Genomic DNA, 14,275 nt, shown 5'->3' with positions numbered 1-14,275 from the left:
AAATATGGCTATTTCTCCAATAAGACAAACTTCTCAAGGACAAGGAAAATGTACGATGCCTCCAGGTATCCCACTACCATCTAGCATAAAACAGCCACCTAAATGGTGCTAATACTCAGAAAATGAAGCTCTAGCTGAAACAGGGCTTCTGCTGATGGGTCAACCTGGTTTAATCCACTCACCTTCAATACTTTCTGCACAGATCTGAAAGCCATCATCACTGGAAATTTCAAAAACAAGTCCTTTCTTGGGTTTTTTCTCAGTAATGCTTTCCTTCCGCTTTTGTTCTTGCTGAAGCCAAAGCATCAGTGGGGAGCTGAAATTACTTTCTTCTTCTTCCACTGTTTTAGGTTCTAATAGGGAGAAAATAGATAGTGGTTGCAGTAACAAATGCTCACTGAGCACTGACTACATGTAGAGTACTTTACATAAATGATCTCTAAGCCTAACAACATTCCACAGTTGGTTTATTATTCCCATTTATAGATAACAAACCCAAGACTCAAAGAGCTTGCCTAGGTCATTGCTAGAAAGTGGTGACTAAAACCAGATTTTTTTTTACATGAAGTTATGCTGTCTCTGTGGTAGAATTTCTAGTATGACGATCTGATAGTTTTTCAATAAGCAACTGTCCTCAATAGAGTTATACCCAGAACTCTCTAATCTTGAAGTGACCATTTGTTTCCTAATCAAATTCATTAGAACTGATGGAAAATGCTATGGAGATGTATCTGGTATTGTAACCAAAATCTGACTATCTAATAAAAATGGTTCTTAGTTTTCTTTAGTAACAACTAAAAAGTGAAGTCAGGTTATTACTAGCTATTTAAGCCTCAGTGCTGGTAAAACCAGTACAGCAGAAGAGTATGGGTATGGTCTTGAGTCCTTAGCTGACAGGTAATCACAGAATATGTACTGGAAGAACACTGCACCGAGAGACAGGTGCGCCAAGTTTCAGTCTCCAATGTGGGCCAAATCACTTAACTTCTTTGGAGCTTAGATTTTTTTTTTTTTTTAATGTAGAAAATAAATAGGTAAAGTGGGTGATTCTCATAATCCTTTTAGCATTGATATTCTCTGATTCTAACCTTTTACCCACCCACATACCTGTACTTTCTTGTTCATTTGCTGGATTTTGGGTCACCTGAACTTCCGGAAGAACAGCCACTTGCCTAAATAAAAACCAAATGTAAGATATAATATCAGCTAGTTCTTCAATTCAAAGAAAAAACCCATAATTTTCTATACAGCTGTGGTATACAAAATAACTGCTAGAAAATGAGCCACAGGGGGCTTTCTGTAGAACTTGTTGAATGAATACAACCACCACACCACTGTATGGTACATAACATAAAACTCTTTTGTGAGATTCTTTACCAAATACTGACATTAAGTTTCTGTTTTTAAAGTTGTAAATTGTGCCCTTGAAATTCTTCTCATATTCAGTATTAGAAAAAAATGAAAGGACACTTGTCAGAAGCAATTCTAAAGTTACTTAAATAAGTAAGCTGGTTTAACTAAAACTAAAAAATAAGCTGCATGAGCTTATAAACCACAGTCAATTTTCACTTTTTTTTTTTTTTTTTTTGAGATAGGTTCTCACTTTGCTGTCCAGGCTGGAGTGCAGTGGCAATCACGGCTTGCTGCATCCTCCAACTCCCAGGCTCAAGCAATCCTCCCACCTTAGCTTGGACTGTGGATGTGCACCACCATGCCTAGTTAACTTTTAATTTTTGTACAGAGAGGGTCTCCCTATGTTGCCAAGGTTGGTTTCAAACTCCTGGGCTCAAGCAATTCTCCTGCCTCAGCCTCCCAAAGTGTTGGGATTACAGGCATGAGCCACTGTGTCCAGCCCCAATTTTCACTTTTTTAAACTAAATAAATTCTGGAAACAATCCAAATGTATATCAATAGAGGACTCATTAAATTATTGTAGATCCACACAATAGAATTGGGGGCAGCGATTTAAAAGGTGAAGCACACCTACATATATTGGCACAGAAAGATGTACATAAGTGAAAAACCAAATACAGAACAGTATGTACAGTATTATTCCTTTTATGTAAAAAAGTGTATACATATTCATATATATACCACGTTATATCTTTATATGCAGAGAGATGTCTGCATAGATAAAAACAAATTATTAGCAATGACCACCTCTAGGGAATAGATTGGGCGGGGGTGAGGGGGACAAATAGGAAACTATTATCCATTATTTAAATAATTCTTGTTATATTTTTTGTTTACTTGTTTACAAGCCTGTACTATTCTCATTTAAAAAACTTTGGCAAGAAAACAAAAATCAATGTGAATCAGGAAGAACTATTTTTTACCTTTTTTTTTGAAACGGAGTCTTGCTCTATCGCCCAGGCTGGAGTGCAGTGGCGCGATCTCAGCTCACTGCAAGCTCCGCCTCCTGGGTTCACGCCCTTCTCCTGCCTCAGCCTCCTGAGTGGCTGGGACTACAGTGGCCCGCCATCACGCCCGGCTAATTCTTTTTGTATTTTTAGTAGAGACGGGGTTTCACCATGTTAGCCAGGATGGTCTCGATCTAACCTCGTGATCCACCCGCCTCGGCCTCCCAGAGTACTAGGATTACAGGCGTGAGCCACTGCGCCCGGCCTGGAAGAACTATTTTTTAAATGAGGTGGACAAAACTGAGAGCTTAGTCTTAAAGGACGAATTCTTCAGCTTACCCTGCAGGTTGCCCACATTCCTTCTGGGAGGACTGCTCCACACTAGCTGTATCCTGCTGCTCAGCCTCTGCTCCTGGAGTCCTGGAACACAGGCATTTGTATCTTTTCAAGACAAACCACCAGTAAATATGTACTGAATGTGGAGGTGAGTCGAAAGAAATGGCTCTATCAGGATCTGATAAAGTCTATAAGCCAGCAAAACTGACCTAAGGTCATAAAGGTTAGAATAATGGTTACTTTCAGGGGGCACTGACCTTATAAGAGAAGACACCCTTGTGGGTTGCTAGAAATGTTCTGTATCTTGATCCGAGTGGTGGCTACATAGGTGCACTCCACCTAGGCTGGAGTGCAGTGACATGACCATGGATCATTTAGCCTCTAACTCTTGGGCTCAAGCAATCCTCCCACCTCAGCCTCCTGAATAGCTGGGGCTACAGGTGTGCAACACCACACCCAGCTGTTTTAAAAAATTTTTTGTAGAGACAGGGTCTTACTATGTTGCACAGACTGATCTTGAACTCCTGAGCTCAAGCAATCCTTCTGCCTCAGCCTTCCAAAGTGCTGGGATTACAGACATGAGCCACTGTGCTTGGCTTTCAATGATAAAGTTTTAAAAAAAGGACTCTGTGGATCTACAAGAGGGAGCTTTGCCCTCAAGATAAGAATAATCATTCTAGTATAAGCCTCAGTAAAAAAGAAACAGGAACAAACAGCAACACTGTTTGAAATCAGAGCAAAAAGTGATTAGATGTGGTTCTATTCAAGAGACAAACTGCCCATGGATGGAACTACATTTTGTTATATAAATCACCACTCAGAGAGAAAAAAAGTCAAAACCCGGAAAACTCCCAAGTAATGCAACTTGAACAGAAGAGTGTCTCTCCCAGACTACCACATCAACAGCCCCTAATTTACAACACGAAATCCCACAGACCCAGCCTAGCTAGTATTTGGATCTCTCACCCTGTGCCTGAGGTCAGGGATGTTGTTTCTTGGTCTGGAATGTGTGCTTCAGAAGAACTGGTCCGCAAATGGGAAACTTTGTGCTTCTTGCCATTCCCTTTGTCTAGAGGCAGCTGAAACCGTTTGGTTTTTGGTTTGGGTTTAGTGGGACCCGGCACTGAAGGGCTTGCTGACCGCTGTCCAGAAGATGGAGAGGATGGAGAACCCCCAGGAGAGGTGGGGCTGGCTTGCACAGCTGAGGATAAAGCCTTGTTCTGCTCCAGTCCCATGCTATTAGGAGCATCTACCGTCTGGGTAAAGTTGGATACCTGGGGCCCTGAAGCAGAATCAAGATCACGCTGGGAAGAATGAATCCCAGTTTTGCTGGCAAGGAGCTGGTTCACATGCTGAAGCTGATAGTGTTCGTCTGCTTCCCCAGAAGGTGAAGCGGCTGTTATGCCCGTAGTCTGAGTGGAGGGGAGCACACAGATGCTAGATGCTGCTGTCATTGCAGCAGTAGAGGGGGTCTGTGATGTCCCCAGTTGTGGAAACATTCCTGAACTTGGCGGTAAAGCCACAGGCTGGTCCTGAATCCCCAGGCTCTGCTGGCTAGCTTTGATTAAAAGATTGCTTATTGAGCCAATATCTGGGGTACCAAGCAACCTTGGGTTGGTTAAGGTGACGTGTCCTGGAACTGACGCACTACTTGTAGGGGTTGTGGTAGTTTGCATGGATACAACATTCAAGACAGAGGAACTGGATGCCAAGCCAGACACAGACCCTGATGTGAGGTGGCTAGTATCCTGGCTTATTGTTGATGTGCCTGCCGCTGTGGCAGCAGTTCCTCCCACACTCTGTGGTAACAGGGGTGCCGGTTCAAAATACATGATGCTAGATTTAGATCTTTTTATGATGTTGGGGACAGTTCGGTGAGATGAAGTATTAAGTGACCCCAAATCTAACAGACTGGGATGATTAGGAAGCTGGGAGGGTGTGAAGTTAATCAATGTCATATTAGAAACCACATCAGAAGGGGCAATGTTTGAAGGGGTACTAGAGGGAGCAAGTTTTTTATTCTTTCGGGTCTGTAGACGAGATATGGGTCTTTTCTTGAGTCCAGAGGATGGAGTGGCTACTGTGGTACTGAGGTCTGTCCTCTGGCTGGATTCTGAAACCAAAAGTTGGGGATCCGGAGGAGGCTGAACCCCAATAAGCAGGCCTGAAGGAGGATTGCTGATGTTTGGTGGGAAACTACTTTGAGTAGCTGCAGGGAAGGAATGTAAGTGCTGGTGATGAGACATGGGTAGCAACCCTTTGCTAGCAGAAGGGAACAAAGATTGAGAAGTTGGCAAGCTTGGATTTAGTCCTGTGGTAAGGGTGAGACCACCTCCCATGGGTCCCAATACTGAAGTATTCGTCTCCATCACACTGGGTGTAGAACTAACAGAAGAGGTCAATTGGATTTTTTGGGTCACTCCATTTGGAAGAGTTTGGAGAACATAAAGTGGCTGCATGTTCTGGTTAACAACTATGAGTTTCTCAGTGGCTGGCTTCAGGTGGGGTGGAGTGGTCTGGACAGCTGCATTGGAAATCTGAGACGGGCCAGGACTATCAGTAGAATTGGGCACATACTTCTGGTTCTGGATGGGAACAGTTGGGGAAACAGGTACCTGAAGGCCAGGGGTGCTACTGTTCCTAGTTAAATCCTGATTGTTGCCATGACCTTGCTCTACTGAACCACAAGGAGGGCTAGAGATGTGGTCTGCATCCATGTGTCCTTGGATAAAATGATCAGGAGTCATGTGGCCTTCAGGAGTTGGATCTACTCCTGGGCTCAGCAGTGCTGGGTCACCTTCAGAGGAGGCTACAGATTTTTCTGTGATGGTTACTCTCTTCTCCCCTGAGTCTGAGATAACAGCTAGTCTACTGGGATTCTGGCTGGGGACAGTGGGACTCCGGGTGGTCAAGACAGACAGATCAGATGGTAGCTCTAGAGGCAACTCAAACTGTTCCTCTGCTGAGATAGAGGAAGAGACACTACTATCCACAGGTTCTGTTGTAGGCAGCTGCTGAGAAAATACTTCAAAAAGACCCATGTCTTTTTCACGATTACTGTCAAGACCCAATCCTTCACCAAGATTCAGGAGTTCTGATGAAGATGACTCTGGGCTCTCACCCAAAGCCTGCATGGATGGAGTATTCTTTAGTACAAAGTCCATAATGTCTGAAGGCAGGATATTCCCACAGTCATCACTGTTGTTATTGTCTGAATCTGATTTCAGGAGCTCAGTATTATAGGTGTCCAGTAAATTTTTGTCAGAGGGGGTACTTGTGTGGACTCTGCGGCTTGACTCCAATGAGCTGAGCTGAGCTTCCAAGGAATCCTGTCCCTGTGTTTTAACTCTGCTTACAGAATGGCAGTTATCCATCTTTGGCTCATTTTTGTGGCCGACAGAACTCTTAGTGACATGGTCTTTCTCCCCAGCATCTTCAGGTCGATCAATCTTTAAGTTCTCTGTTCCATTTTCTTTACCATTTCTTTTTGGAATCTGGCTGCTTTTCCTTGTTGTGGCTGTGACACTAGTATCACTCTCTGTCCCATCATCAACACCATCCAACTGTGAGATTTTTGGAAGATCACACTGTTCCTCCTCCCGAAATAAATTATGGGATGCCAGTCGTTCCTCTCCACCTGAAGAAATCACTGTTCTAGTGAAGTTGTAATAGTATAAGTCGTCTTCATCTGAAGTGCTTAAGTCATCGGCCCCATCCACCTGTCCTTCAGCTGATCTCTTGCCTCGCTTCTTCCCAGTTGAGCTGCTGTAGAATGGAATGTCTTCTTCACCATAGGATCTTACTCCATAGAGTGGGGTAAGCCCAAAAAACATGTTAGAACGTGCACGGGCACTGCGACGGGGATACCTCCTTTTAAAAGAGCCATCCTCCTGAGGTTTGGGGCCATCTGGAAGCATTAGGTTTCTGTCCTGTACTGGAAGATTCTGATAGTTGTTACTTTGAGAATCCTGGCATGAGGTATTATTGGGGCTTGGTTGGGCCACTGGACCATCTCCTGGATTTTCAGAGGCTGAAATTGGTTCTGTGGGAGATGTTGACTCTATCTGCAAAGGGGAAGCAGGACTACTTTCTTTCAGGGCGTTTTTGGATTGACTCTCATTTTCCATTTTTAGAGGTGTCAGTGTCACTTTGACTGTGCGTTTCCGTGGTGCCTGTAATTCCTTGGCAGATCCTTCTACTTGCATGGGTGGAGCTTTGGGGACTCCTGGCATAGAAAGGCCTTTATCACCAATCTTATCAGAAGAAACATTGTTACATGGTCGTTGGCCCATATACTCAGGAGTCAAAACCTCATCCATAAACTCTGGCTTCAAGTTTCCTTCCTCACCAGTTGTCACCTGACCAGGTTCCAAAAAAGATTTACTGGAATGCTTTTCTTTGAAAGTTTCTTTACAAGATTTTTTCCCTTTCTGTCTCCTATCTCTGGAACTAGATCCCATATGTTCATTGATAATGGATGATCTGTTGCTCATTCCAGATAGCTTCAAGGTTTTGACTTCAGTATCTTCATCTGCAGAGGAGTTTGCTGATTGGGTAGAATCTGTGTGTTGGTCTCGATCATTCCTTTGCCCTCTCAAATGGAGGTGTGGGAAGGAGAGGGCCTCTTTAGAAGAAAACGACACTGAAGAGGGTTCAGCAAAGGAGCCGATTTTACTAACATTCAGTTCTCTAGATGTTGTGTTATGAACCTGTGGGGCCAGTTTAGGAATTCCAGGGTAAGCCACATTATGTGCAGATCCCTCTGAGCTCTTGGAACTCAGCACTTTGGTCTTCTCTCCCTTTAAAGAGGAGCTCTTGGATGCCAAGTCTGAAGCACTGGACTGCTTCATTTCTGAAGATGAAGATCCATCCAAGTGACTGTTTTTATTGCCTACAGTAACCACTGTCCTTTGCAAATTTGAAGAGGTGGAAGTGTTTTGCCCTAAACTAGTACTTGAATTCAGTGGCCCCAAGACATGATCAACTACTTTGGCACTTGATTCAAGATCAGTAGCGGTCCCAATGGTGGAGACTGAGGAAACATTATTCCTAGAGTAAGTATTCCCAGTTCTCATTGGAGACATTATCCGGAGTTTGGACCGCTGGGGTGATAAGGAAGAGGTACTGTGACGCCTGGAGCCAATGCTTCGAAGTCCAGAGGACAGTAAAGGATCACCTACTGTGACTATTTCATGAGTGGTTGGGGTAGGACTTCCTAAACAAGAGAGAAAAAGTAATAAATGCTATTGTAGATAGAACAAATGTGTAGAAGTCACTGGTTTCAATGATTTGACTATATATATATATATATATTTATAGGTAACTGGAAATCTACATTTTCTATTTATTTATTATTACTTTTTTGAGACAGTGTCTCACTCTGTCACCCAAGCTGGAGTGCAGTGGTGCGATCTTGGTTTACTGCAACCTCCACCTCCTGGGTTCCAGCGATTCTCCTGCCTTAGCCTCCTGGGTAGCTGGGATTACAGGCATGCGCCGCCACACCCGGCTAATTTTTGAATTTTTAGTAGACATAGGGTTTCACCATGTTGGCCAGGCTGGTCTTGAACTCCTGACCTCAGGTGATCCACCTGCCCTGGCCTCCCAAAGTGCTAGGATTACAGGCATGAGCCACCTCACCCACCCAGAATCTACATTTTCAATCAGTAAAAGTCACCAAGATAAAGTTGCCTGAAAGAATTACAAATTAGTCTTTGGGCTGATCTTCTTAGGTCAAGTAGGTCAATAAAGTCTTTTACCTGCAGAAGGCAATGGTCGACAGCCAGGGGATCTCTGTGTTGGAGAATAACTGGGTGTTCGAATCCTGGGGACCTTTGAGATGACATGATAATAACAGGAGCCAGAGGTTTGTGAATGAGGAGGTCGGTCTGGTGATGGAGGACTTATAATTTCAGCTGTGTTTTGACTCTCTTTTGATGAACTTTCTGTGGCAGGAAATAAAAACTCTTAACTAAAAAGGCCCAATTAAAATATCAAACAAATTAACCAATAAAAAGTCAGCTATCAGGTAAATGTAAAACTAGAAGCAAATGAGACTTCCCAAGTAAATGACTTTTCCCCCAGCTTTCAATCATAGTACTCCCTGAATCGAATTCAAGTTCCATCCCATCTTTTTTTTTTTTTCTTTGAGACACAGTCTCACTCTGTCACCCAGGCTGGAGTGCAGTGGCGTGATCTTGGCTGACTGCAACATCTGCCTCCCTGGTTCAAGTGATTCTTGTGCCTCTGCCTCCTGAGTGGCTGGGATTACTGGGATTACAGGTGCCTGCCACCATGCCTGGCTAATTTTTTTGTATTTTTAGTAGAGATGGGGTTTCACCATGTTGGCCAGGCTGTTCTTGAACTCCTGGCCTCAAGTGATTCGCCTGCCTCAGCCTCCCAAAGTGCTGCGATTACAGGCGTGAGCCACTGTGCCCAGCCTCAAGTCCCATCTTGATTCAAGACTAACCTGTAAAAGATGTTGGACTATGGGCAATGGTCCTGTTTTCATCATGTTCAACAGTGCTGTTGATATCCGGCTCTACGACTGGAGGACGGCACTCCACTATCTTGCATGTATATACACAGCGCTTGCGAGCATCTGTGGTGCTCCAGTATACCCTGGAACACCTGGGTAAACAGATTTGGGAAAATCATCATAAGGGAGAGGATAGAAGCAGAAACTAGCATTTTTCAAAACCTCTCTTTATCCTAGGTTCCCTGGCCCTCTTAATTACAGAATTTAGCTTTATTTTATGGGTTCTTAGTATAGATTCCCCTAGTTAGGTTGTTCCAAGCTTTTTGAAGTCCTTGGTTTTTCTTAGCCTCTCAGAAAATAGCCTAAGATCTTTTTTTCTTGTACCATAAGCAGGCACCAAATATAGTAAAATATCCTAAAAGCAAGAGAAAGAAAAATATTAACTATTACAAAAATTAGTTTTGGTCTTCAGGACAGAACTATTGCCTTACAATGTATACAAAGTACGGCCTGAAAATAAAACAAAGGGCAAACCTGAGGTTTCCTTTGGGAGAAGAGCCCCATGAGACAAGAGAAAGGTAACTGCTTCAAATCTGCTGAATGCTAGTGGAATCTGGTTTGTGTGAAAAGCTGCCAGCTAAATGTGGAGCACAGACTGTGTCATCGGAATAGGAATACAGAGTAAGTTGGAGCATATATTGCAAAATGAGACTCCAACGCGGGAGCGGTAGAAGGGGAATTTTGAACTTATATTGTTAGCTTGTTAGACATTTTAACAACTTACTTCATATAGGTAAGAATATAAATTCTTATTGAAAAATTTGATCATTATTGTGGGGATTTATAGTTTTAGAAGGACTTATAAAATGTAAAGTTGGGAACAGGGCATGAGCTGTTTTATCCATGAAAACAATCTGCACTTCTGCATGGAGATGAATGGAATTTGGAGGAATCTTAAGAGACTGACCTTGTGTTTTCTACTAAGGTTTTATTTTTAAGTAATTCTGAAATTATGTCAATAATACTTTCCTTCTATAACTGGATTCCGCCAACATAGTCCCAATCTACAAGCAGACGAATCCGAGAACTAGCAAAATAAGTGATTAATTTTTAGTAGCAGTTTAAAGTAGCTAACAGGTATGCCTCTACATTTAATGACCTGCACATGGCTTCAGTGTGTTCAGGTTGTGGGGCTGCTGTCTTCTCTTTATAGTGCTACTTACTGATATCCAATAGGAAAGAGCTTATCTTCACAGTCGGAGAGATCATTTAGAATTCCTAAGCAGTCGATTGTCATAGACCCTGACCAAGGAAAGAAGAACCGATTAGAGAAGATAATGAGCGTCATTTTATTTTTTTGAGAGAGTCTCACTCTGTCGCCCAGGCTGGAATGCAGTGGCGCAATCTCAGCTCACTGCAGCCTCTGACTCCAGGGTTCAAGTGATTCCTGTGCCTCAGCCTCCCAAGTAGCTGGGATTATAGGGATGTACCACCACTCCCAGCTAATTTTTTTTAGTAGAGACAGGGTTTCACCACATTGGCCAGGCTGGTCTCCAACTCCTGACCTCCAGTGATCTGCCCGCCTCAGCCTCCCAAAGTGCTGGGGTTACAGGCGTAAGACACCACACCTGGCTGAGGGTCATTTTATAACTGAGGACCAGAAATTTCCCCAATGATATATACAGCCTTCCCCAATAACCAAGGCTAGGTCATACCAATCATCATGTGGATATTTTCTGGTTCCAAGCCATTGAGAAACTTCCTTCTCAAGCTGATTCCTTCAAAGTCCACAAACACTCTTCTGAAAACTTCAAATCCATTCTCAGGAACCACCTTAAATAAAACCCATGGTAGCTGTTAATAGGCTGTCCCTTTGCACATTATACTCATGATCCTGACTGTCTCAGAGTGGAAGGCACATAGCATATCTCAAAAGCATCCTTCTATTTCACTTAGCAGGACACTTCTGTATTTCCCAAAAGAGGTGGTGCCTCTAGGAACACCAAGTAGAAAAGCAAAACAGTTTATCATCTTGCTGTATTTTTGTTTTTCTTTTGCATTTCGAAATAATTCAAAAAGCAACTAAATAAGCCATGAAAAGACTTGAAGGAAACTTAAATGCTAAGCAGAAGAAGCCAGTCTGAAAAGGCTATGTACTATATGATTCCAACTATGTGAACTCTGCAAATGGCAAGACTATGGAGATAGTAAAAACATCAGTGGTTGCCCAGGGTTGGGGAGAGGCAGGGATGAATAGGCAGAGCACAGAGGATGTTTAAGGCAGTGAAAATACTCCATATGATGCTATAATGGTGGATATATGTCATTATATATTTGTCCAAACCCACAGAATGTACAACAACAAGAGTGAATGCTGATGTAAACTACAGGAGTCAGGGTGATAACCATGTGTCCAGTGTAGGTTTATCCATTGTAACAAATGCACCACTCTGGTGGGGGATGCTGATCATGGGGGAGGCTGTGCATATGTGGGTGCAGGAGGAATATGGGAAATCTCTGTACCTTCCAGTCAATTTTGCTGTGAACCTAAAACTGCTCTAAAAAATAGTCTTTTTTTTTTTTTTTAAAGCAACTAAAGCTCTCTCACTTCGCCTTTGATCAAATCCCGATGTCGTTGGCAATATACTTTTTTATCATCCAGAAAGACACAGTTCTTGGCTCGGGAACACATGAAGTGATAGTTGCTGGTGCAGGATGTGAGACAGCAACCCACGGTGGCTCCTGGCTTTTGGCAGAATTCACATCTCTAAAAATCCAAAAAGAACAGAGCCCTATTCAGACTTTCATATGTTTTAAGACGTTTACCGTCTCCTCTATAGACTCATCCCATTCTACAGTTCCTACAATTCATTTTATCTATTGATAAATTGAAAACAGATAAAATTTATCATTTTATCTGTTGAATTATGTATATCAATACTTGTTGGTTAACTACCCTGATGGCACTGTGAAAAATATCAGGGAGGCCATATTCACCCACAGGAAGAATATCTGGAAACTGAGAGGGAATCTCTTTCATAAAATTTACCCATAAGGTCTTACCAGCTGCTTGCCCCTGATCACAGCCATATGCACATTCTTTAGTGATCCATCATCATCTTCAAACACTTCCGCTGACCACAAAGCACAATTTACATGTGTCCACTCATTTTGGCCAATATATAGTAAACGACCAGCATCCTATAAAATAAAGAGATTTCTTTTTTCCTAAAGAATATAATGCCAAAGGAGGTTTTCCTTGGCATTAGCTTTTCCAGTGAAGATAACCTCAAGAAAGCAACTATAATTCTTTAATGTAGGGAGGCACACAGAAATCAGAATTCTTTTTGCAACGTTGCTCTGTTTCCACTTCCTTCTTTTCAAGATTACTTTTTCCATAGACTGAAACTATTTCACAAATCTAGAGAATAAAAAAATGAGCTGGGTATGGTGGTTCACGTCTGTAATCCCAGCACTTTTGGAGGCTGAGATGGTAGGATCGCTTGAGCCCAAGAGTTTGAGACCAGCCTGGGCAACATAGGGAGACTTTGTCTCAACAAAAACAAAACAAAAATTAGCCAGGCATGGTGGTGCGCATCTGTGGTCTCAGCTACTCAGGAGGCTGAGGTAGGAGGATCACTTGAGCCCCGGAAGCCGAGATTGCAGTGAGCCAAAAGCATGCCACTGTACTCTAGTCTGGGTGACAGAGCGAGACCTGGTCTCAAAAGGAAACAAACAAACAAAAAGAGCAATAGGTGGTAAGTTTATAAAAATGTGCAGTGACATCTATAAACTGTATTTCAAAGCCAGTTCTCTCAGATTGTATTTAAAAGCTTTTGGCCGGGCACGGTGGCTCACGCCTGTAATCCCACCACTTTGGGATATGAGGTGGGTGGATCACCTGGGGTCGGGAGTTTGAGACCAGCCTGACCAACATGGAGAAACTCCGTCTCTACTAAAAATACAAAATTAGCCGGGCATGGTGGCACATGCCTGTAATCCCAGCTACTCGGGAGGCTGAGGCAGGAGAATTGCTTGAACATAGGAGGCGGAGGTTGTAGTGAGCCGAGATCACGCCATTGCACTCCAGCCTGGGCAACAAGAGCGAAACTCCAGCCTGGGCAACAAGAGCGAAACTCTGTCTCAAAAAAACAAAAAAAAAAACAAAACAAAAAACACAAAAAACTTTAAAAAAAATTGTAGCTTACTGTGTGTGCCAGGCACCAAATAGAGGCTTTACATACATTATTTCATTTAATCCTCACAGCCACTCTGAGGTAAGCATTATTATCTTCATTTTAAAGATGAAACTGAGGGTCAGAGAGGTTAAACTACTTGCCAAAGTCAATAAGTAGGCAGTTAAGCACAGAAATGTATTCAGGCAGGCGGCAGAACTCGGGCTCTTAACGATTCTGCTATCCTATATGAAACACAAGCTTTTTAATATGCAACTTAGATTTTATTAACTTTCACAAAATATTCTTGAGGAACTTCCATTAGAAATTACTAGACATCAAGGGTTTAATTTAAGGCAAATCAGTCACCTTTTAATCAACAAAATCAGTCATTAAAAAACTCCAAGTGCCATGAACTAAGTGACAAAAAATAAGTTACAAATTAATAAGTTATAAGTTATAGGTAAATAAAAGTTATAAATTAGTAAGTTATAAGTAAGTTCATTAAATAAATGGCACCCAGTCATCAAGTATGGACACAAGGACAAACAGTTCTTTTGGAGTATGTATTAACTAGGGCCCTGTGTTGCAAAGTACTTACATTAGCACTGTCATCACCATAAGTCAAACATAACGCACACTGTCTATTGTCTTCTATGCCTGGAGGTGGGTTCAGCTCTGGACTGTCTTCTCGACTCCTATCAGTACCTTGAAATCCAAAAGACTCCCATCAATACCTTGAGATCCAGTTAAAATTGGCAATACTATGTCTGATTTCCAGGAAAAAAGAAATAATTCAGCTTACATAGCCCACAGCCTATAAAATAATCACTTTTCAAAAAGTGTTCAGAGTTACGCTACCTCATCATCTATGTTACAGTACTCCAGAGTGTCCTCATTAACACCTCAAGTGAAGCAAAATTAAT

The 14,275-nt window shown here is 42.5% G+C and overlaps 1 protein-coding gene across 13 annotated transcripts in view; it reads right to left on the bottom strand.

Moving 5' to 3' along the window:
* The window catches only part of KMT2A (lysine methyltransferase 2A), a 90,542-nt gene that overhangs the window by 16,549 nt on the left and 59,718 nt on the right, over positions 1–14,275 (bottom strand). For 12 of the 13 annotated variants that reach the window (XM_063783445.1, XM_063783446.1, XM_054662738.2 and 9 more), the window contains 11 exons: positions 13,951–14,057; positions 12,238–12,375; positions 11,783–11,941; positions 10,890–11,007; positions 10,398–10,476; positions 9,166–9,326; positions 8,456–8,641; positions 3,663–7,911; positions 2,700–2,780; positions 1,108–1,172; positions 183–353 (listed from right to left, as the gene is read on the bottom strand). In XM_063783445.1, the coding sequence (XP_063639515.1) occupies positions 183–353; positions 1,108–1,172; positions 2,700–2,780; positions 3,663–7,911; positions 8,456–8,641; positions 9,166–9,326; positions 10,398–10,476; positions 10,890–11,007; positions 11,783–11,941; positions 12,238–12,375; positions 13,951–14,057 (5,514 nt within the window). The other variant, XM_016922091.4, reaches the window with a different exon arrangement.

This window comes from Pan troglodytes, chromosome 9, assembly GCF_028858775.2.
Source record: "Pan troglodytes isolate AG18354 chromosome 9, NHGRI_mPanTro3-v2.0_pri, whole genome shotgun sequence".
Lineage (NCBI taxonomy): Eukaryota > Metazoa > Chordata > Mammalia > Primates > Hominidae > Pan > Pan troglodytes.
This window is presented reverse-complemented; position numbering and strand designations above follow the sequence as displayed.